This window comes from Tasmannia lanceolata, unplaced genomic scaffold (assembly GCF_043159265.1).
Source record: "Tasmannia lanceolata isolate RefF3 unplaced genomic scaffold, GAP_Taslan_0.1 ptg000004l, whole genome shotgun sequence".
Classification (NCBI taxonomy): domain Eukaryota; kingdom Viridiplantae; phylum Streptophyta; class Magnoliopsida; order Canellales; family Winteraceae; genus Tasmannia; species Tasmannia lanceolata.
The window spans coordinates 1,586,948-1,611,236 of NW_027518681.1; the positions used below are offsets into that span (position 1 = coordinate 1,586,948).

General features: G+C 38.2%; 1 protein-coding gene across 2 annotated transcripts in view; it reads left to right on the forward strand.

Annotated features, from left to right (window-relative positions):
* The window catches only part of LOC143876009 (Low affinity potassium transport system protein), a 41,215-nt gene that overhangs the window by 7,949 nt on the left and 8,977 nt on the right, over positions 1–24,289 (forward strand). Inside the window, exon 3 of one of the 2 annotated variants that reach the window (XM_077377611.1) lies at positions 19,776–20,142. The exons of the other annotated variant lie outside the window; for it this stretch is intronic. Within the exon in view, the coding sequence (XP_077233726.1) occupies positions 19,776–19,914 (139 nt within the window). The 3' untranslated portion in view covers positions 19,915–20,142. Of the gene's footprint in view, positions 1–19,775; positions 20,143–24,289 lie in introns of those variants that run through there. 2 annotated transcript variants of the gene reach the window in all.

A 24,289-nucleotide genomic window follows, 5' to 3' on the forward strand; every position in this document is an offset into this window, starting at 1 on the left:
AGTGTCAAGAAGGAAGCTTGGAGTTGAACATGCCATGGTGACACCTCATGTACCTTTCAACTTGCATTGAAGATTGGAGGACAAGTTACAAGAGCCAAACAAGGTCAAGAAGTTCACTCACAAGCCAAAGAAGTCCTAGAAAGTGCAAAGGAGCCGACACATTCCAAGAAGACTCATGGTATTCATTTTTAGAATGTATTCGGAGTCCTCTTGATTTTATGTTCAAATGCACTTTCAAAAGGTTTTCAAATGGTTTTTATACTAAACGTTTTACATCTTTGAAAACCATACACACCAAAAAATGTGTTTTGAAAACCTAGGACTTAAGCCCAAAGACCATGGCCCAAAGCCCCTGATATTTAAAGTTAAAAATAGAATTTTACACAGGGCCGGTCGACCGGACTATGCCGGGCGACCGCGGGATGAAACCTGGAATTCCAGGGCACCTTGAAAATTATCGGGCCGGTCGACCGGGTTAAGCTGGGCGATCGCGGATATGTGTCTGTTTCAAAACAGAACAATCCATCATGGGTTTGGGCGGGCGACCGCCGTGGGTCGGTCGACCGAGATAAGTTTTTGAGCCGAATTTTTGAGCGAACAGGTAGCCCTCGCCAGACGACCGCCATGGGCGGGTCGACCGTGACGGTAAGGAATTTGAAAATATAAAAGGGGCGCCCGATAGGGGCGGGCGACCGCTGGAGCCCGGTCGACAGCAGCGGTCGAGCAAATTAGCCATTGGGGCATTTTCTGCTTGACTTTTTCAAGCCAGTTATTTCTAGTTTTACTCCAAACGGTCATATTTTCAAATACACTATATATACATGATTAAAACCTATCTCTCTATAGGCTTTTGAACATTGGAGAAAGATCAAATCCCATTTCTCCTTGAGCTTCATTTTGAAAATCAAAAGTAAAACCTCTTTGAACATGCATTTCCACATTCTTTGAAGAGGCACTCCATAGGGCTTTTCTTTTCCTTATTTCTTAGGAGTGATTGTGAGCTTAAACTTTGTAATCAGCCTATTCAGAGGCATTGAGAGTTTATTTTTCTTTGTTCTTCATGGAGGGTCTCCGATTCGGCCCATTAAGAATAGTGAATCCGGCATACGAGGGTGTGTCCCCTCACCGAAGGCTTCGTGCAGATGGGCTTCGCTTTGGCCCTTGAGAATGGGAAAGCGGGCTTCACTTTGGCCCTTGAGAATGGAAAAGCTTGGTTATGTAATGGCTCATTGATCTGGCGTTGAAGGAGGATTGAGATAGTGGAACTCGCGCGGACGTGAAGAGTGGAGTATGTCTTGTGATAGACCGAACTACTATAAATCTTATGTTCATTGTCTCTCTCTTTCTCTCTTACTTTCCTTCTCTTGCACGTGTGGTGATTGGTAATCTCTAACCTAACTTATATTTGTGCTTTTGATTGAACAAGGGTTAGTAAATGCACTTGATTGAAATGTTTAAACCCTAAGCATTATAATATGTATTTAAACAAGGGTTAGCTAAATGTGCATGATTAGAAAGTCTAAACCCTAGCTTTCATTATTTTACTTATTTGAACAAGGGTTAGACTAATTAGTGCTTAATTAAATGAATTAATTTTTAATCTTCCCTTAATTAAGCCTAAAATTTCTAATTGACCAATTCACCCCCCTTCTTGGATTGTCACACCTGTATTTCAGAAAGAAAGAAAAGAAGCTGTTAGCCAAATCTTTTCTCACCTTTGTCTATCTCTTTCTTCTGCTTCTCCTTTTGCGTAGCTTTTCTCCACAGAAGTTCCGATCCCCTTTGCATAGTTTTTTCTCGCCAAGATTAGATCTGGATATTTTTTCAAAAGGACCTTTCTTCTATTTATAGAGATTTCTTAGACTAGTTGGTTACTGCCAACTCATCCCTTATCCTCAATTTCACGATCTCTACTTTATTTTTTTGGAGCCGTTGTGAATGCCACCTCACCCCTATTTTTTGGTTCCATGATTACAACTTCCATCTTTTATGGGAAGTTATGTAACCTCTTTTTTAACGTGGGCGATTCTCGCGAAAGTTTATACTTTAGTGAATTTAGGAATTTTCTCATTTTATCCGTTTATTTTTTTGGAATAATATGACGTGTAACCACTTTCTAAAGAGATTTTACCTTTATTTCTTTTTTTGTAAAATTTTGATTTCAACATGTATATGGGAAAAGGAGCAAAGAAAGAAGAAAGAAAGAAAAGAAGCTGTTAGCCAAATCTTTTCTCACCTTTGTCTTTCTCTTTCTTCTGTTTCTCCTTTTGCGTAGCTTTTCTCCACAGAAGTTCCGATCCCCTTTGCATAGTTTTTTCTCGCCAAGATTAGATCTGGATATTTTTTCAAAAGGACCTTTCTTCTATTTATAGAGATTCCTTAGACTAGTTGGTTACTGCCAACTCATCCCTTATCCTCAATTTCACGATCTCTACTTTATTTTTTTGGAGCCGTTGTGAATGCCACCTCACCCCTATTTTTTGGTTCCATGATTACAACTTCCATCTTTTATGGGAAGTTATGTAACCTCTTTTTTAACATGGGCGATTCTCGCGAAAGTTTATACTTTAGTGAATTTAGGAATTTTCTCATTTTCATTAAAATACTTAGACTTCATGTTTATCCGTTTATTTTTTTGGAATAATATGACGTGTAACCACTTTCTAAAGAGATTTTACCTTTATTTCTTTTTTTGTAAAATTTTGATTTCAACATGTATATGGGAAAAGGAGCAAAGAAAGAAGAAAGAAAGAAAAGAAGCTGTTAGCCAAATCTTTTCTCACCTTTGTCTTTCTCTTTCTTCTGTTTCTCCTTTTGCGTAGCTTTTCTCCACAGAAGTTCCGATCCCCTTTGCATAGTTTTTTCTCGCCAAGATTAGATCTGGATATTTTTTCAAAAGGACCTTTCTTCTATTTATAGAGATTCCTTAGACTAGTTGGTTACTGCCAACTCATCCCTTATCCTCAATTTCACGATCTCTACTTTATTTTTTTGGAGCCGTTGTGAATGCCACCTCACCCCTATTTTTTGGTTCCATGATTACAACTTCCATCTTTTATGGGAAGTTATGTAACCTCTTTTTTAACATGGGCGATTCTCGCGAAAGTTTATACTTTAGTGAATTTAGGAATTTTCTCATTTTCATTAAAATACTTAGACTTCATGTTTATCCGTTTATTTTTTTGGAATAATATGACGTGTAACCACTTTCTAAAGAGATTTTACCTTTATTTCTTTTTTTGTAAAATTTTGATTTCAACATGTATATGGGAAAAGGAGCAAAGAAAGAAGAAAGAAAGAAAAGAAGCTGTTAGCCAAATCTTTTCTCACCTTTGTCTTTCTCTTTCTTCTGTTTCTCCTTTTGCGTAGCTTTTCTCCACAGAAGTTCCGATCCCCTTTGCATAGTTTTTTCTCGCCAAGATTAGATCTGGATATTTTTTCAAAAGGACCTTTCTTCTATTTATAGAGATTCCTTAGACTAGTTGGTTACTGCCAACTCATCCCTTATCCTCAATTTCACGATCTCTACTTTATTTTTTTGGAGCCGTTGTGAATGCCACCTCACCCCTATTTTTTGGTTCCATGATTACAACTTCCATCTTTTATGGGAAGTTATGTAACCTCTTTTTTAACGTGGGCGATTCTCGCGAAAGTTTATACTTTAGTGAATTTAGGAATTTTCTCATTTTCATTAAAATACTTAGACTTCATGTTTATCCGTTTATTTTTTTGGAATAATATGACGTGTAACCACTTTCTAAAGAGATTTTACCTTTATTTCTTTTTTTGTAAAATTTTGATTTCAACATGTATATGGGAAAAGGAGCACTCGAATTGCAATAAATGTTCTTCATCTCCTAAAGAAATATTAGAGTATACATAAAGGGCACGACTGGTCATTGAGCCATGTTAATTTGTTGAGAAAATCACCTTCTACCTAGATTTTGTATGGGAAATGAGCTAGATAGTAGATTCATCTGACTCCGGACTGCTCTGACTTCCACCTTGGCCAAATCACTCTCGGCCCTAGGATTTGCATAGGATAAACTACCGTGTCATGAGAATTCATGAAGGGTCACTGATGCAGGAAAATACCTAATTTTGGGAAAATCTTACACTCCTAATGGGATTAAGACTTTAGGACAGTTTAGGGCTTACGTGGAAAACTAAAAGAACACTTAACAACTAACCTAGGGCTGAATTAATGACTAATTAATCTATGGACAACAACAATGATGAGACCTAAATAGCATAAATAATTGTAAAGATCATAATTAAGCATGAATTAAACCTTATACAAATCAATCAAAGTGATAAAGATTCATAAGATGAATTGATAATAGAAGGATTAGTCTGAAACTAGGCCTACGCATGCAACTAATTAAAAGAACTAAAAGATAATGTAAGACATCAATTAGATGTAAGAAAAACATGAGAAATTAATAATAATTAATGAAGAAAAACAAAAAAAATGTCCAGCAACAGGATTTGGGTCAAAACAATCTAGATTTAGGCTGTAAGGGTATTTTGGTAATTTCTGCAAATCTGAAAATTGAAGGAAACTGTTGTCCAGATCTTAGGAAATGGTGTCAGTAGGTAAAAGAAAGGTAATTCTTGGGTTTAAGTTCTGATTTGATGGTAGGTTTAGGCTATGGATCTTTAAAAAAAGTTTCCAAGCTTGAAAAGCGTAAAACTTGCAATAAGGTTTAAAAGGGTTTGAAAGTTGAGATGCATGTCTTTAAAAAAAGTTTCCAAGCTTGAAAAGCGTAAAACTTGCAATAAGGTTTAAAAGGGTTTGAAAGTTGAGATGCATGTGAGTTTTAGGTGAGGTTTAATTACTAAAACAATCCATCAAAATCTCAAAACAAGATCTTGAAGAACAAGGGAGATCTATGAATTTTGGGTTTTTCTAATTTTAGGGTTCAAGAATAAAGTAAATAGAAAATCTAATTTACTAACCTTGTTTGTGCTGATTTGATTGAAGAAATAGAAGAGAATAGATGAGAGGATATGAGATACTTTTTGGATAATAGAAGATTCTCATCATATCCTCTCATCTGAAAACGATACCTCCTCCCCTACCTCCTTTTGGCTTTCTTCGTCCTCCCTTACGCTGTCCTTGATTTGGTTAGTTGATTCCATCCCTACAACCCTTTTGCAATCCACTCCCTTTCGTGCTTTCAGCCAAAGATGGTCGAGGCTGCCGTGATGCTTTTTGTCAATGATTTGCCCCTTGGACTACTTTCATTTCTCTTCAAAAGATTTTGTAGAGTTAACCCACTCTTAATATGAAACAACCCTCTGTTAACCCCTCTCCTCCTTAATTCATCTTCAACCCTCACTTTAGCTTCTTTGATAGCGTTTTTACAATATTAAATGAATGATCATATTGTATTCTTTAAGGATGAAAATAAAACTTCATTATCTAGTAAATCAGGATTAAGATGAGAGAGAGAGAGAGAGAGAGAGAGAGAGAGAGAGAGAGAGAGAGAGAGACGTGATTTAAGGGTAGCATCTAGATTCATTGAATCTGAATTGCCATCAATACTTGCATGTGTTCGGTTCAAGGGGAAAGGTGTTGGTTTCTAATTCGATGAAGCCTAACTCTTGTCAAACCCAAATGAGTTAGTAAAGACGTGTTTGGATCCTCTCACCATGCATCTCCTTCTCACGTAAACCTACCACCGCATGCCTTGGGATAGAAGAAAGGGGGTGTCACGAAGAAGAGAATAGATTGTTCCAAACCACAAGAAGAAGAGAGAATAAGGAAACCCAAATTTCCGGCTTCAAGCAAAACGTCAATTCTATTCAATATTCAAAAGTCCCTTACATTGCTTTCATAAGATGTATTTATAAGAAAAGAAACCCTGGAAGATAACTTAAAACCTAAGCAACTAATCTCAACCATTCATTTAATCCAAGGTAAACTATATAGTTAATAACTTACCTAAAATAGTAATCCCGTAATAGACCAATACCACTTCCTAAAAACACTCATAACTTGCTCAAATAACATCGAAATCATGTGTCTTGGGCTCATTAGATAGGTAATACAAAAAACACGCCAAATGGATGAGATTTGATGCCTAAAAAGTGGGCTACAAATAAAATGATGAAAATAGAAAATAAATAATAATAAAAAAGAGAACCATGTCTGTGGCCCATGCTAGAGTCTCCCCCATCAGTGTCTTCCATGTCTGCACTTGTAAACCTTGACTCCACGCCCATTGTTGATGTCCCTATCAGTCACTTATCTGTGCGAATATCAACATTGTCCCTGCCAACAAGCACTTATAGAAGATACATTGTTGATAATTTATTAGGGAGACATGCCAAAAAGTAGCTCCATATTTTAACCACCCACAGGCAATAGACGAATATGATTTGAAGTTTCCCCCGGTAGTTTCAAAAACTATTATCCAAAAAGTATCAAAATTTTCTTTTGTGCAATTGGTTACTGATGAGAATCTTCCCATGTTATCTCCTAGAATTTTTTGAGCTGAAACAATTGAATTGTAAGGAAGGATTATTTTTGGTTGGATTTAGAGGATCAGCTTAAGAGGATTGGCCGCAGAAATTTCTTCGAGAGAGAATTGGAGACTCTGACTCATCTATTCCAAACCATAGAGTCGTGTTATATAAAGAGATCTGGGGCTGATATGAGAATTTGGATATGGGACAACTCCGGTTTCTTTTCTGTTAAGTCCTTTTATTCTCACCTCCTTATTTGCCCTAATCCTTCTATCTTGGCCAAGGTTTGGAAATCTTTTTGTCCTCCTAGGGTTTGTTTTTTTGGATGGGCGGTTTGTAGAGATAGGATTCAAACCATTAACTTCCTTAGGCGAAGGGGGATGATGCTGATTGATCATTGCCCTTTATGCCTTTTGGACGGGGAATCGGCCAGTCACCTTTTCATGCATTGCAGTTTTGCACGATCGGTATGGAGTCTGATTTTGGCTAGATTCAGTTTGAGTTGGGTATTTCCCTTCTCAATTTTGGATTTGCTTGAAGCTTGGGAAGGAGTTCCGTGGAAGAAAAAAGGGAGAATTTTGTGGCATTTGTGTTTGTTTTCTACGTTTTGGGAGATTTGGAAGGAAAGGAATGCTAGAGTTTTTGAAGGGGTTCACAAGCGTGCTCATCCAGTTTATGTTAATATTATTGCCGCTGTTATAGCTAAGGTAAGGTGTTTACCCTCTTTTCAGTTTGTGCCCGCTTATGATTTATGGGAAGGCTGGAGTATCATCTGTTTGGAGAAGGTATCTTGTCACAAGGTGGTGCAAAAGGTGATCCCGCCTCCATCTGGTTGTCTGAAAGTTAACTTTGATGGGTCTAGCTTTGGTAATCCGGGACCAGCGAGTATTGGTGGCCTGTGCCGCAATTTTTTCGGTATATCTCTGTGGGCTTTTTCAGGTCCACTTGGGGTCTGCGATTCCAGTGAAGCTGAGGTTAGAGCCGCTTATGAGGGTATCAAGCATTTGGATAGGGGGGTCCTGGATACATCCATTGTGGAGGGAGATTATTTAAACGTTATTAGATGGCTTCGGGGATCTGCTAAGCCCCCTTGGAGATTTTGGTCTCTGTTCGATGAGATAGATGACTTAGTTGGTGGGTCATCCATTGCCTTTCAGCACGTGCGCAGATCAGCAAACGGGGAAGCAGATTGTTTTGCTAGGGAGGGTGTAGTGAGGGAGGAGCTGGAAATCTTTGATTTCCTCCCTCCTTGAGGGTGCTTGTATTTTTGCTTTTCGTTTGCTTTTCTGTTCTCCTTGGTCCTCTCTTTGGGTGACCTTCTTGGTCCTCCCTTTTACTATATTTGATGGCCTTTCAAAAAGAGTTTAAGAGGATTGGGGTGTGTGTCCCCTTGGAATGCAGTGATCAAGACATGAGCGAAATCGATTTGGATTCACTTCATTCACATTCCTCTTCATGCATGGGTGAAATTCACTGTGGCGGGTCTTGGATCAATCTTCGGGAAGGTTGAATTGATGGTGGAGGATGGAAAATGGAAATCCATGGAATATGCCAGGCGTTGGTGGTACAAAAGGATTGGACGTTTCTCAAAGCTTCGGTGAGGTTGTGGGTTGGGGGAAGATGGTTCTATATCGGTTCAAGTGGTGAGTTTTGGGTTGGGGGGCTTCGATTGTGGGACAAATACTCAAAAGAGCAAATATACATTGCTCGCCTTTCAGTGTGTTGTTGGTAGTTGATCAGAGGAGACATACAATTATTCCAGTGGGAAAGGAATGCTAGAGGAAGAAGAAAACGTACCAGAAGGGCCCACAAGGTTTGGTCAATGGGGGAAGAAATGTGAGAGCCATTAAGCTCTAGTGGACCCAACTCTATACTGGCAAATCAAAGAGACTCATGCAACAGAGTGGCGCCCAAGTTCGAGCCATACGAAAAAATCGAACACTTCAAAGGAGCTGATCTGGATCGTTAATTCGAACTCAGGTCAGAATCGTGACACCCCCTTTCTTCTATCCCAAGGCATGCGTTGGTAGGTTTACGTGAGAAGGAGATGCTTGGCGAGAGGATCCAAACGCGTCTTTACTAACTCATTTGGGTTTGACAAGAGTTAGGCTTCATCGAATTGGAAACCAACACCTTTCCCCTTGAACCGAACACATGCAAGTCTTGATGGCAATTCAGATTCAATGAATCTAGATGCTACCCTTAAATCACGTCTCTCTCTCTCTCTCTCTCTCAAGGTTTTAAATCTCGGTTTCGGTACGAAATCTTGTAAAAATTTCACCGAAATTTCGGGTGAAATTTTGTACTTCACCGAAACGTTTCACGGAAATTTTAAAAATGCTATCAAAGAAGCTAAAGTGAGGGTTGAAGAGGAATTAAGGAGGAGAGGGGTTAACAGAGGGTTGTTTCATATTAAGAGTGGGTTAACTCTACAAAATCTTTTGAAGAGGAATGGGAGTAGTCCAAGGGGCAAATCATTGAAAAAAAGCATCACGGCAGCCTCGACCATCTTTGGCTGAAAGCACGAAAGGGAGTGGATTGCAAAAGGGTTGTAGGGATGGAATCAACTAACCAAATCAAGGACAGCGTAGGGGTGGACGAAGAAAGCCAAAAGGAGGTAGGGGAGGAGGTATCGTTTTCGGATGTGACTCAAATGGGACAACTTTTGTTCCCTTTTCATTGGAACCTGTGTGGGTTGGGGGCGGGGGGGGGGGGGGGGTGTGAATTTCAAAAGAGAATGTCACCAGGGTGGTGGGATCATCTTTTAAGAAATCTAAAGCAAAGAAACAACGGATCGGGGGCATAAGGGAGTTGAATAAGAGGCTGATTCAGCATGATTAAAAAAACAGACGAATGAGGAGAAAAATAAAATGATGCAAATAGACTCAAAACTTGTGGAACTGACTGTCAAGGGAAGGAAAATCAGGTATGGAAGATGTTGGAAGCAATCGAAACAGGGGACCAAAGCCATAAAAAAGATTATGCCTGAGTAGATCAATAAATCAAGGGCCACTTGGAAGAGGGAACTAAAAGTTTTGATCAACTGTTTAGCCTCAGGAAGCAGACTAAATCAGGTTAAGGAGTTATTTGGGTTGACAGGCGTGGGAAAAACAAAGAGTGTATCGTGATTAAGCTCGTATTATCTTTGAATACTAGAGGGTTGGGGTAGAATGAGAAGAAAAATGAGGTCAAAGTGGTGGAAAGGAGAGGAAATGCAGACATTTTGATCTTGAGAGAATCCAAGATGCAAGATGTCTCTGATTGCCATCATTGATCAGATTTGTGTGTGTGTGTGTGTGTGGGGGTGGGGGGGGGGGGGGGGGGGGGTGTAATGGATACTGGATATAATTACCAGCAAGAGGAACACTGGGTGGCATCAAAATCGTATGGATGGATTCTAGTTTTAGTGTGGAAGGCGTGAGTTCTCCTTGTCAATTGAAGTTATTAAAGTTGACAATAATCCAATCTGATTGATCACAACGGTGTATGGGCCAACTCAAGCCAGATTAAGAACAGCAATTGGGAAGGTACATGGTTGCTTTGGGGATTGGGACGGGGGGGGGGGGGGGGGGGGGGATAACGACCAGTCTGTGGCAATTTTCATACTTAATCCAAGATTGTGAGTTGGTTGACATACGATTGGAAGGTGCAAAGTTTACATGGACTAATAATCAACCAGGATATGAGATTGGGAGGAAAGGTTACCCTCACATTACCCAAAGAGCTCTACGCCAGTACCTTGACGAATTTTAGACCACAATGCAATCCTCTTGGAGTTGAAAAACTGGATAGTAGACCCACTTAGTATGGCTAGAGATCTCGAGATTTTAGAAAGAGGTGAAAAAATGGTGCATAGACATCAAGGTGGAGGGGTGTAAAGGTTTTGTCTTTTGCATGAAGTTGAAAATGCTAAAACAAAACATAGAAGAGTAGAAAAAGGTTATGAGGAAGAAAATAAATTTGGAAACTTATACAAGCTGCTAGGGAATATTGTGACAGGTGGAGTTGTGTCAGTTGTAGCAAACGAGGATGATTCGCAATAATGGCATACACGCTTAGGCAATATGGGTGAGCGGCGATTAATGGAACTTCATAAGCAAAAATTGCTTAAGGGAGTTCAGAAGTTCAAATTGGATTTTTGCAAATACTGTATACGAGAAGCAGTGGATAATAAGAGTTAGGACATCGACAAGCAACAATGAGGGTATGCTTATTATGTTCACTCAGATGTTTGGGGGTCATCGCGAGTGAGATCACAGGGCGATATGGATTACTTTATTACCTTCATTGATGACTATTCGAGGAAAGCATGAGTGTATTTCATGAGAAGAAAATATGAAGTTTTCTCCAAATTCAAGTATTGGTTTGCATAAGTTAAGAATCAGGAAGAAGATTGAAATGTCTACGGACTGATAATGGCATGGAATATAGGGACAATGATTTCTTGGCCTTCTGTAAAGACTAAGGAATCAAGCATCACTTCACTAACCCGGGTACCCTACAACAAAACAGAGTAGCTGAAAAAATGAATAGAACCCTTCTTTAGAGAGTCAGGGCTATGAGGCTCAATGCGAATTTGTCAAAGACAAATGTAGTGGAAATGGCGTACTACGTGATAAATCGATCTCCGTGTACAACAATCGACTTCAAACATCCGGAAGAGGTATGGACTAGAAAGTCAGTTAATTTCTCTATATTTCGTATAGTTGGATGCTCAGCTTATGTGCATATTCAGATTGCATAGAGGAGCAAGCTAGATGCTAAGCGTAAGCAATGTGTATTTCTCATGTTGAGAAGGATATTGATTAGTCGGGATGTGATCTTCGATAAGACTAGTATGTTGAAAACTAGTGGCCCGTAGAAGAGTCACAGGATGTAGATGTGGATGAAAAATACGATACAATGTAGTTTGATATGGATGATTCCATATTATTTGATAATGGGAATGACATGGTACAGTCTTACAGGGCAGAATCATCGGGTAGCAGTCATGATGAGCAGTAAGAAGTGCCGCATAGCATAGTAAAGCCAAAAGCCAAAGTGGAGTACAAAGCAACCAATCAAGTATGGCATTGATGATTTTCTTTCCTTTGCTTTATTACTACTAGTGGAGAACCTATGTGTTTTCAGGATGCTATGAGTGGTAGAGAAAGCCATAAGTGGGTTATGGCTATGATAGATGAGATTGTATCAAACTTGGGATCTTGTGAAGCTTACAAAGGGAAAGAAAGCAATTGGCTGCAAGTGGATTTATAGGAAGGGGGCATCTTCTGATACAGCGGGAGAAAAGTACAAGGCTCGTTTAGTTGCAAAAGGGTACGCCCAGAATGAGGGCGTTGATTATAACGTGATATTCTCACCCTCATTGAACAAGTGTTGCAGACTTAGTTATAAATTCTGTTTTATTCACTATTTCGTTTTGGTGACCGCAACAGAATGTTTCGGTGTTTTGTTTGGCGTTTCATTCAAAACTTTTCGTTCCGCTACGTCGATTGATTTTTTTAGTACTTAAAAATATGAAAAAATCCCAAAAAAATGGAATTTTGAAAAAGATATAAGAAAGAATTAAATGAACCAAATATGTAAAAGATCCAACATTTACTTAAAAGGAAAATCCTTATACGTTGAAATGCCCGTGTTGACCAGTGTGGTGTGTTGACCCAACCCTTTTTTTTGAATTTTGTACTTGAACTGGAAAGTTGACTTCTTTTCCTTTTAGATTTGGGTCTTGAAACTATTTTTAATAGATCCGAATTGGGGGGTATTCACTTATTGACATGTAAATCTTAAGTAAATGGATACCTTTACATGTAAATACTGAGAAGAGGAAACAAGAAGAGAAGAGAACTAAGAAGAGGCAAGAAGAGAGAAAAACCAAAAAAAAATTTCGGACGAAACAGGGAATTCCACCCGTTTCCTCCAGAATTCCGGATTTCTTCTGGTTTCGTTCTTTATGGATTTCCATCTGGAGCGGAATTTTTCGTTCGTCTCGGACGTAACGAAATGGAATTAATAACTATAGCAGCAGAGGTTCAACATGGAAAATGCAAAACCAGTTAGCACTGATTTGGCAGGCCACTTGAAACTGGGTAAACACTTATGTCCATCTGCTAATGAGGAATGGGCAAGCATGTCTAACATCTCTTATGCGAGTACCATTGGTTGCCTCATGTATGCGATGATGTGTACGAGACTAGATATGACTCATGCTGTGAGTGTAGTAAGTAGATACATGGAGAATCTGGGAAAGGGTGAAACAGATTCTCAGATACTTATGGGGCACTACACATTTTTGCTTTGTGTATGGCACATGCAAAATTGAAGATGGGTTGATAGACTATGTAGATTCAAACTATGCAGTAGGCATAGATGAGAGGAGATCCACTACAGGCTATGTGTTCGCATTAGCAAGCGAGCCTATTTCTTGGAAGGCTTCTCTTTAGTCTACGATTGCCTTGTCTACGACAGAGGTAGAGTACATGACAACAGGTGAGGCTGCCAAGGAGGCTATTTGGCTGCCTGGATTGGTTCGTGGACCATGATAACTACAAGAAACAAGCTCTTTAGTGGCGCAAATAGTCGTCACTAAATATCTTGGAGTCGCCACTAAAAGGTTTTTAGTGGCGACAAATTGCCGCCACTGAGTCGCCACTATAGACGTGTCACTAAAGTTAATAATGACAACTTTAACATATTGCCACTAAATAGATATTTTTTAGTGATGACATAATTTTCATCACTAAAGGCCTATATAATAGTGACAAGACTTGTCACCACAAAGAATCTAAAACTCGCTTTTAGTGGTGACAATTGTCGTCACTAGTTGGTTGTTATTAGTGACAAGAATGGTCGCCACAAAATTGTGAAGCAGTCGTCATTAAATGTCATACAGTCGCCACTAAAAGAATGGCTTAAGAATCTAAAACATGTATTTAGTGACGACAAATGTCGTCGAAAATTATTCAGTATTAGTGATGACTTTAAGTTTGCCACTAATATTTAAAAGTTTAGTGGCTACTGAAAATTTTCTATATTTATTAAATAATTTTTGTTGAACCTGTGAAATATTTTTCATGCAGCTAAAATATATGCAACTCTTTGATCGTAATCACAAACATTCAAAGCTTAACTAGATATTAATTGATATTAAAACATGTCTTCATATAAACATAAATATTCATTAAACAAAACAAATTTTCCAGTACCAACACAAAAAACAAAGTTCAGACATTTAACCAAAAACCTAAAAAACATAAAATAGAAGCCTAAGTCCAAATTGCATGTAGTGCATCTCCACTCTGAAGGAAAACATTTTCACATAGGGGAGTAGCCCTGTTTGTCAACTCCGTCAAACTAACTATCCTTTTGAATTCTGGTTCAGCTATATACACACTTCAAGAGCAGCATCTATTTCTTCACTCAATTGTCACCAAATAAAAAATAGTATGATTAACAAATGTAGCGAAAATTATAAATAAGACATGCAATGAAATAAATAAGACATGCAATGATTATCCCTAATTATCATAACATCAACCCTAGAAAACCATAAGATGATGGTCTTGATAATTACCTAAAGGTAGTCTTACAATAAAAATATTTTATCACTTTCCAAAAAAAATATTAAATTGCATTTAACTTACCGCAAAGTAGGTGCAGACAAGCGGGCCCCAGTGTGCAATTGTTCCATTAATCTTCCCATAAGATTGTCTTCCAATACCTCCTGTGATGCCTCCATCACATTTTGTGTTGCCCGAAATTCATCCCTCATCTCATGCATCTCCCTTTTCTGAGCATTGATTACTCACTGGCCCGTTGCTCGGCTTGCTTAGCCCTCTTCCTAGCCTCCTCCAGGTCGCTCTGTTCTGCGTGGATGGGGATGACCTAGGCTTCAGGCCATCGCTGCGACCACGTATGTATCCAGACATGCTTCCAAGAATATCAACACAAATTTCCTCCTCTCTCGTTTCTGTCTGAGACCGAAGCTCCTCCATGCCCTCTTATAGTGATGAAGCAATTTAATATATAATTACATCAATACAATTTTACACAAATTACTATCATTAAAAGAACAAAAAACAATTGTATTAGAAACTTACATAATTTTTTTGAATGCTTTCTCTAACCCGACTGTTTTTTCTTACTAAAGTGATTTATCTTGTAGAGCTGAATCGGGCCAGGCTTTTTCTTACTAAATCATTTTATTTGCATGTGAACACACCGTAGGAAAATAATAATATCTTACCATTTCAAAGCCAATTCTGGGAAAAGACTTAGTCCTAGTAATGTGTGGTCTATCCTGTTTTCGTCCGATTATTTGCACTCCGATAACTCATTTTCTACATTGAAACACAATTAATATCTCCCCCAATGAATAAGCATTTAATAATATGGTGGAAAATAAACTTGGTATAATATTTAATTTATACAAAAACCTTGTACTCATCTAAGGAAAAGTAATGGCAAAGATAATTCCAATCTTCCTCGGATACACCTAGAGGTCGGTGTTGTAGTGCTGCTTTCACTATTGGGTCAGGGTGAGGCTTGAAATACTTCTTGTGGAGCATATGACGAAAATTCCTGCAGGACCTGTTCATTTTGGCATATGTAACTTTTGAAAGATGTTGACAATCCTCAAGCTGGAAGTTATCCTGCAAAAGAATGTGTGAACTTTTAAAATGACATGTATAATGTCTATTTGTCCTTATTTTGTCTATTTGTCCATATTTTGTCTATTTGTCCTTATGTCTAAGGCAGATTCAACACAAAGAAGCAGATTTAACATATTCCCAATTGAAAACAAACAAATACAAGCAGAAGCATGCAATTGGAAATGCCGAACCGAATTTGTAGGTGTCTTAGAAGGCTCGATATATGGTTTTAAATTGTAATGTCTTGTAGAACTGTAATGGATATCAAAAGCAAATACACGGTTTATGCTTTTTAGAATGTAATGGATTCCAAATACTTCAAAATCAGATTTTTGATGCATCAAGTTCTGTTTTATTTCATGTTCCAATAAAAGTAATACTTACCCCGTGCATTTGAAATAAACTCTTGTGATCTCTCTCGTCAATCTTGAACCATTTTTTGACTTGAAGATTTGCATGCTTACGAACAAGACACCCTAACTCAGTGATAAAAGGCTGGCAGTCCAACCCAACTATTTGCCCACCATCCACAGGCATCTCAACTATCTCCACCCCCCAATTGTCCCCAAAGCGAGCATCGGCTCTATCATGTATAATTCCATGCATGTCATCATCTTCACTATCTTTCTCATGGTTGTCAGCCATACCTTCATCATGCTCATCATAATCATTTCGAAAGTCTTCCCCATGATGTATCCACCTACCATAACTCTTATCTATCCCATGTATCAGTAAATGCTTTTTCATGTCCTTTCGAGTTTGGTCGTAGAAGTTGTTGCAACTAATACAAGGACATGGGATTTTACATTGTGGCTCTTTTTGGGCATATGCAAACTGTAGGAAGTCTTTCACTCCCTGTTGGTAAAAAGAGTGCAATCTATTTTTGGGTTGCATCTAACTCTCTCAATATGTTTAACCTTATCACAATGTCAATAAAATGAATGTAAGGATTCTAGGAGAAAAACATGTAACACCTCAAAAACAACCCATTGCAGTCTCTATTTCAGAATCCAAGGGTTCAAATAAGAAAACAACGTAGAAGACATCACTTCAAAAGACTCACCCGCCAATTGAAAGGAAAGACAAAACATGTCAGTGTAATTATCAAAACATAATTAGGCTGATGTCAATCCCAACCAAACTGATGAGAAGAGAATTCACTTTTAGACCAAAGGTGTAGACCCCGTCGTGTTTTGATAATTGCTCTACTTCTTTGCTTCAACTGATCTCTTGTAACTGATGATGAAGTTCACAAAATGCATGACGACTTGGTACAATCTAATAGGCTTTCAATCTATTCTTACAATTGCAGGGAACCCATTTCAATTCACACCATCCAACAACCATTGAAATCATTGCAGTTCACTCACAAATGCAAAAATGACCAAATCAAACAAAGATAGAAAACATATTTTGGGAACTCTCCAAAACATGGTTATGTTGAGGTCAGATTTAACGAAAATATCAGAAAAGGGGTCTCTTATTAACCCATATATGGGATTTAAGAGATCGGATCGAGTAGGATCCAACTTCTTAAAATCTCCATAGTTGAATAAAAAAGGGAGTGATGTATCAAATACTTGTATCAATCAACAACACTCCTAAGCAACATGACAGACCCAACCTAATCCATTTATTAACCATGATTTAGAGGACGGAGAAGAGATGACAACGGTTCGAGATCGCTTATCGTCGGATTTGTAGGCGATGGAAATGGTCGGACTTTGTGAAGATCACCGGCGAGCGTAATTGCCTGATTTTGGAGAAAATCGTCGGAGCCGAGCGCGGTTGCCGCAGACCTGAGAATGCAGATGGGATCTTTGGGGTTTCTTGGGTTGCAAAAAATGTTCAATAGGCTTTGCAACAGGGAATTTCTAAGATTTTTCGGGTTCCCTGGTTCGATATTTCCAAAGCTCGGGTCCGCGACAACCATGCTCAGCTCCTGCGATTTTCTCCAAAATCCGGCAATTACGCTCGCCTGTGATCTTCACAAAGTCCAACCATTTCCATCGCCGACAAATCCGACGATTTCTTCATCAAAATCGATGGAACTCTTTGCCAATCATAGGTAACTCTTCTTCTTCCTCTAAATCATGGTTAATAAATGAATTAGTTTGGGTCTGTCATGTTGCTTAGGAGTGTTGTCGATTGATATAAGTATTTGATTCATCACTCCCCCTTTGATTCAACTATGGAGATTCAAGAAGTTGGATCCTACTCGATCCGATCTCTTAAATCCCATATATGGGTTAATAAGAGACCCCTTTTTCTGATATTTTCATTAAATCTGATCTCAACATAACCATGTTTTGGAGAATGCCCAAAATATGTTTGAATGCCAAAAATCTATTTTCTATCCTTGTTTGATGTGGTCATTTTTGCATTTATTAGTGAAATGCCATGATTTTAATGGTTTTTGGATAGTGTGAATTGAAATGGGTTCCCTGCAATTGTTAGAATAGATTAAAAGCCTATTAGATTGTTACCAAGTCGTCATGCCTTTTGTGAACTTCATCATCAGTTACAAGAGATCAGTTGAAGCAAAGAAGTAGAGCAATTATCAAAGCACGACAGGATCTACACTTTTGGTCTAAAAGTGAATTCCCTTCTCATCAGTTTGGTTGTGATTGACGTCAGTCTAATCATGTATTAATAATTGTACTGCCATGCTCTGTCTTTTCTTTCAATTGGCAGGCGAGAGTCTTTTGAAGTGATGTCTTTTACCTTGTTTTCTTATTTGAACCCTTGGATTCTGAAATAGAGACACTGTAAAGAGTTGTTTTTGAGGTGTTATTGGCCAGAGCCGCTCCTATATAAGGCGCGAGGTATTGTAATGTTGCAGGCGAATCCGCCGTTTCGGCTACCACAATAGGGTATTCCATAGTCGGATTTTGAGACAAAAAAACTCCCCTTTGATCAATCAATTATTTCGAAATGTTTGACTGGCTACCCACAGCCCAAGAATAATTGAAGGGATATTTTTGAAGAATATTGATGATGAAATTTCAAAAGGAGTGGCAAAAGGAGAGAGAAATTGGATGGTTAAACATATGGATAGGAGTTGGATGGAACTCAAAAATAGATTGCATTCTTCTTACCAACAGGGAGTGAAAAACTTCCTACAGTTTGCGTATTCCCAAAAAGAGCCACATAGTAAAATTTCATGTCCTTGTATTAGTTACAACAACTTATACGACCAAACTCGAGAGGACGTGAACAAGCATTTACTGATACATGGGATAATTAAGAGTTACGGTAGGTGGATACATCATGGGGAAGACTTTAGAAATGATTATGATGAGCATGATGAAGGTATGGCTGACAACTGAGGAAGATAGTGAAGATGATGCCATGCATGGAATGATACATGATATAGCAGATGGTCGCTTTGGGGACAATTGAGGGAGGGGGGGGGGGGTTGGAGAGGAATCTGATAGTTGAGATGCCTGTGGATGGTGGGCGAATAGTTGGGTTGGACTGCAAGCCTCTTATCACTGAGTTAGGGTGTCTTGTTCGTAAGCATGCAAATCTTCAAGTAAAAAAAAATGTTCCAAGATTGACGAGAGAGATCACAAGAATTTATTTCAAATGCTCTGGGTAAGTCTTAGTTTCATTAGAAAATGAAATAAAACGGGACTTGATGCATCAAAAAATCTAATTTTGAAGTATTAATCCATTACATTCTAAAAAGCCTAAATCATGCATTTGCTTTTGATATCCGTTACAGTTCTACAAGACATTGTAATTTAAAACTATATATCGAGCCTTGTAAGACACCTACAAATTTGGTTCGGCATTTCCATTTGCATGCTTGTGCGTGTATTTTGCTTGTTTTCAATTGGGAATCTATTGAATTTGCTTCTTAGTGGTGTTCGTGAATATATGGTGGAATTTTTCCTCAGACATAAGGACAAATAGACAAAATAAGGACATCAGATATTTTACATGTCATTTTAAAAGTTCAGACATTCTTTTGCAAGATAATTTCCAACTTGTGGATTGTCAACATTTTTCAAAAGTTAGATATGCCCAAATGAACAGATCCTATCGGAATTTTAGCCATATGCTCCACAAGAAGTATTTCAAGCCTCACCCAATAGTGGTAGTGGCACTACAACACCGACCTCCAGGTGTATCTGAGGAACATTTGAATTATCTCTGCCACTACTTTTCTTCAGATGAGTACATGGTTTTTGTATAAATTAAATACTAATCCAAGTTTATTTTCCCCCATATTACTAAATGCTTATTCATTGAGGGAGATATTGATTGTGTTTCAATGTAAAAAATGAGTTATCGGAATGCAAATAATCGGGCGAAACAGGATACGCCACCCATTGCTGGGACTAAGTCTTTTCCCCGAATTGGCTTTGAAATGGTAAGATATTATTATTTTCTTATGGTGTACACACGCAAATAAAATGATTTATGCATATGGACTGATGCAAGGGGTCAATGATAGGAAAGAGCCGGGCCCGATTCAGCTCTATATGATAACTCACTTTAGTAAGAAAAAGCATTCATGGGTTAGAGAAAGCATTCAAAAAATTTATGTAAGTTTTCTAATACAATTAATTTTGTTCTTTTAATGCTAGTAATTTTATGTAAAATTTTATTGTTGTAATTATATATTCAATTGCTTCATCACTATAGGAGGGAGGGCATGGAGGAGATTCGGTCTCAGACAGAAAAGAGTGAGGAAGAAATTTGCGTTGATATTCTTGGAAGCAGGTCTGGATACATACATGGCCGCGACGATGGTCCGAAGCCTAGGTCATCATCATCCACGTAGAACAGATCAGAGCTTGAGGAGGCTAAGAGGAGGGCTGAGCAAGCCGAGCAACGGGCCAATGAGTTGGCTGTGCAAATCAATGCTCAGAATGAGCAAATCAATGCTCAGAAAAGGGAGATGCATGAGATGATGGGTGAATTTCGGGCAACACAAAATGTGATGGAGACATCAAAGAAGGCATTAGAAGACAATCTTATGGGAAAATTAATGGAACAATTGTGCACCGGGGCCTCTTGCCTGCACATCCTTCGCGGTAAGTTAAATGCAATTTAATATTTTTTTGGGAAAAGTGATAAACATTTTTATTGTAAGACTACCTTTAGGTAATTATCAAGACCATAATCTTATGGTTTTCTTGGGTTGATGCTATTATAATTAAGGATAATCATTGCCTGTCTTATTTATTTCAGTGCCAGTCTTATTTATAATTTTCGATACTTTTGTTAATCATACTATTTTTTATTTGGTGACATATGAGTGAAGGAATAGATGTTGCTCTTGAAGTGTGTATATAGCTGAACTAGAATTGGGGAGGATGCCAATGGACTTCTTGTTGAACTTAGTTTGATGGAGTTGATATAGCTACTCCCCTATGTGAAAATGCTTTCCTTCGTAGTGGAGATGCACTATATGCAATTTGGACTTGGGCTTCTATTTTATGTTTTTTGGGTTTTTGGTTAAATGTCTGAGCTTTGTTTCTTGTGTTGGTACTGGGAAGCTTGTTTTGTTTAATGAATCTTTATGTTTATATGAAGACATGTTTTAATATCAATTAATATCTAATTATGCTTTGAAATGTTTGTGATTACGATCAAAGACTTGTATATATTTTAGCTGCGTGACAAATATTTCACAGGTTTTATAAAAATTATTTAATAAATATAGAAAATTTATTATTATTGTTATTATTATTAAAGGCTTTAGTGGCATAGAAATAGTCGTCACTAAAGTGTTGGAACAGAAGCTTTAATAGCAATTAAACTTTTAAATATTAGTGGCAAACTTTAAGTCGTCACTAATACTGAATAATTTGTGACAAAATTTGTCGTCACTAAATACATGTTTTAGATTCTTAAGCCATTCTTTTAGTGACGATTGTATGGCATTTAATGACGACTGCTTCACAATTTTGTGGTGACCATTCTTGTCACTAATAATAACTTTTTTGTGGCGACAATTATGCCATCACTAAAAGATATCTATTTAGTGGCGATATGTTAAAGTCGTCACTATTATCTTTAGTTACACATCTATAGTGGCGACTCAGTGGCGGCAAATTTGTCGCCACTAAAACCTTTTAGTGCGACTTTAAGATATTTAGTGACGGCTATTTTCGCCACTAAAGAGCTTCTTTCGTGTATGGAGCTGAAGCATGGAGAAGTCTTGTTACACTGTGACAGTCAGAATGCCATACATTTGACGAAGAATCAAGTTTGTAATGCCAGGACGAAATATATAGATGGGAGACGGCATAAGATACGAGAATGGATGTCAAATGGAAGCATCAACATGAAGAAAATACATACATATGACAATGTAGCGGATATGTTGACAAAGTCAATTACAACGACCAAGTTCAAGCATTGCTTGGACTTGACCAATATCATCGGTTGATGATGATTGGCGAGGCATCCCATGGAGTGGGGTGGGCACCTCATGTGCACGAGGTCTGGAGCTGTGTTTCAGATAGTTCACAACACACAACAGAGCATGCCCTTTAGTTGGTTGCAGAATTCATGCCTACATGGAGATTGTTATGTAGATGTTTTGTATTCTGGCATTATATAGGACCCTGGCGGACTAATGTGCGCACCCCTTCCAGGGTTTCCAGGGTAGCACCCCACAAAGTCAGTTTTCCACTAAAGGATATTTCAATAATTTTCTTTATGTTGTGGTATTGATATATGTTGGGGTTACGGGTAGCGAGATTTTCTTTGTATTTTCTTGGCCAACAAGAAGAGAAGTTTGTAACCCTAGACCAAAATAGTGAAAACTCTTCTCCCATGGGAAGTAGGCACACTGCCAAACGGTGTAAATCTTGTGTGATTGTGTTTCTTTGCATCGTTTCTGGTCGTTTTTGCTGTACATCGTGTTTGATCCTTGCTGAGAACCTATTTCTCAGTTTTCTACACCTTGGAAATTAGCAACAACAATTTTGAAGATCTTGATCTATGACAAAAATTAACCCCATTTTTTCATCATCAACCAATGTCCAACGATATGGTGGATTCTTTAACAAGTGAAGGAGTGGATAAGGTAGATCTTGGTTTGGGAGACACGATGCTCTTATAGCCTTGTCATCCCCTTGAATTTGTTGCAATTTCATTTTGTTTGGAATAAAATTTTACCCTTTTGTCGAAAAAAAACTAAAGAATTCAGATATTAGATAATCTAAAGCTAGGCGGAAGATGTGTGGTTAGGAAATGATGAGTTTTTACCGAGAACATCACATCGTGAGCTAAGGACCAAGTTAACTCATCTAAAGAAGTCAAGGTTTTAAATCTCGGTTTCAGTTTCGGTTTCGGTCATCACCGAAACCGAAATGTTCGGTTTCGGTACGAAATTTCGGACGAAATCTTGTAAAAATTTCACCGAAATTTCGGTGATATTTTGGAAATTTCCGAAACGTTTCACCGAAATTTCCGAAACGTTTCACCGAAATTATCGAAATTTCACCGAAATTTTGTACTTCACCGAAACGTTTCACCGAAATTTCCGGGCCGAAACGAAACATTTCGGCCGAAATTTCCGAAACATTTCGGCGAAGTTTGGTACTTTTCCGACTCACAGTGAATTTCGTTTCGGCTTCCACCGAAAGCCGAAATTTAAAACCATGAAAGAAGTCTATAGATGAAAAGGAATGAGGCAACATTTTAGATAGGGATATAAAATCATTTGAGGCTCTATTGTGACTTGCCCTCTCTCTTAAGGCGTTACTTGGCTCCTAAGAAGCACGAGTACGGGGTACGGGGTGCGGGTACGACACGACACGGGTACACGAGTACATGATTTTTCAAAAAACCCGAGTGCGGGTACGTTCGGGTACGCTGAATATAATAATATTTTTTATTATTTTATTATATATTTATAAAAATTAAAAAAATTAAAGAACAATCAAATTACAATTAACATCACCAAGATAGCAAAATCTAATATTACTCCATCTTTCATAAGTTCCATATTTCATAAGTTCCATATTTCATAAGTTCCAACTTCAAGTACAAGATGTTACGATTGCATCATTCATTAGATACAATGTCCGTCGCCTCATCTCCAATATCATCATCTACATCATCGGTAAAAACAACAGCCTCTAAATCCGGCTCATCGAGTGAAAGGCTAGCAACTTCAAGCACCCCAACATCCTCAAAAGAATCAAATGAATCTCCACCTATGTCCCACATCTTCGTCTCTCCTCCCTGTATATACTGTGGAGATCGTCTTGATAGAAGACGAAGATTACTATGAACAAAAACCAAGTCCTGAGCCCCTTGTGGAGTTATCTTGTTCCTTCTCAAAGAATGCACTGAGGAGTAAGTGCTCCAACTTCTCTCGGCACAAGATGAAGACGAAGGTTGCATAAGAAGCTTCAAAGCTTAGCTTTGAAGCATAGGAGCACATGTACCGTGGACATCCCACCAATCATGAGGCTCTAAAGTAGCTCGGTCATTGATGGAATCATCGTCATTGAATAATCCAGACTTCATAGAGAAGTGGGCAAACTCTACATTAGCCTTCGTGCGATCTGCTGAATTGGGAAAGTACCTTTTGAGGCAATTTACCCTCTCTACATAAGTCTCTGTATCCTTATGTGGAGGAACACGATTTGAACCGGCACTAAGCCATTCTTCGCTGTAATAACTTCAAGAATAGAAAAAATAATTTAGTTTCATGTTAAAAGTAGGAAATAAAGTTCAGAACAAACATAACTATTAATCTAAATAAAATTTGAAGTCACCTAACCTTTGATTAATTGAATGAGCCAAGCAATGAAGCGAAGTGTTGCTCTTGTTCCAACGATCAAAAAGAATTTCTTGCACCACTTCATAAAAGCTAGGCTCTTCTTCTTTCCTCTTTCATTCCTTCCTATAGATTGCCGTCTTCACTTTCTCAATCATTGTATCCCACATCATAAACCAAATGAAAACAAGGCTTATCTGTGTCACACTCTCTTAGCATGTCATACATAGGAGATGTAAGAGAGAGTATGTAATCGATAGAATCCCACCAAATGTCATCAAACACCTTCTCTTTCACAAACTTTGCTTTTCCTACATCATCCTCTCGATAGCAATTCCATTTGTCATTAATCACCATTGATTGTAGACCTTGCTTTAAGAGTTTAAATCTCTTAAGCATAATAATAACACTCGCA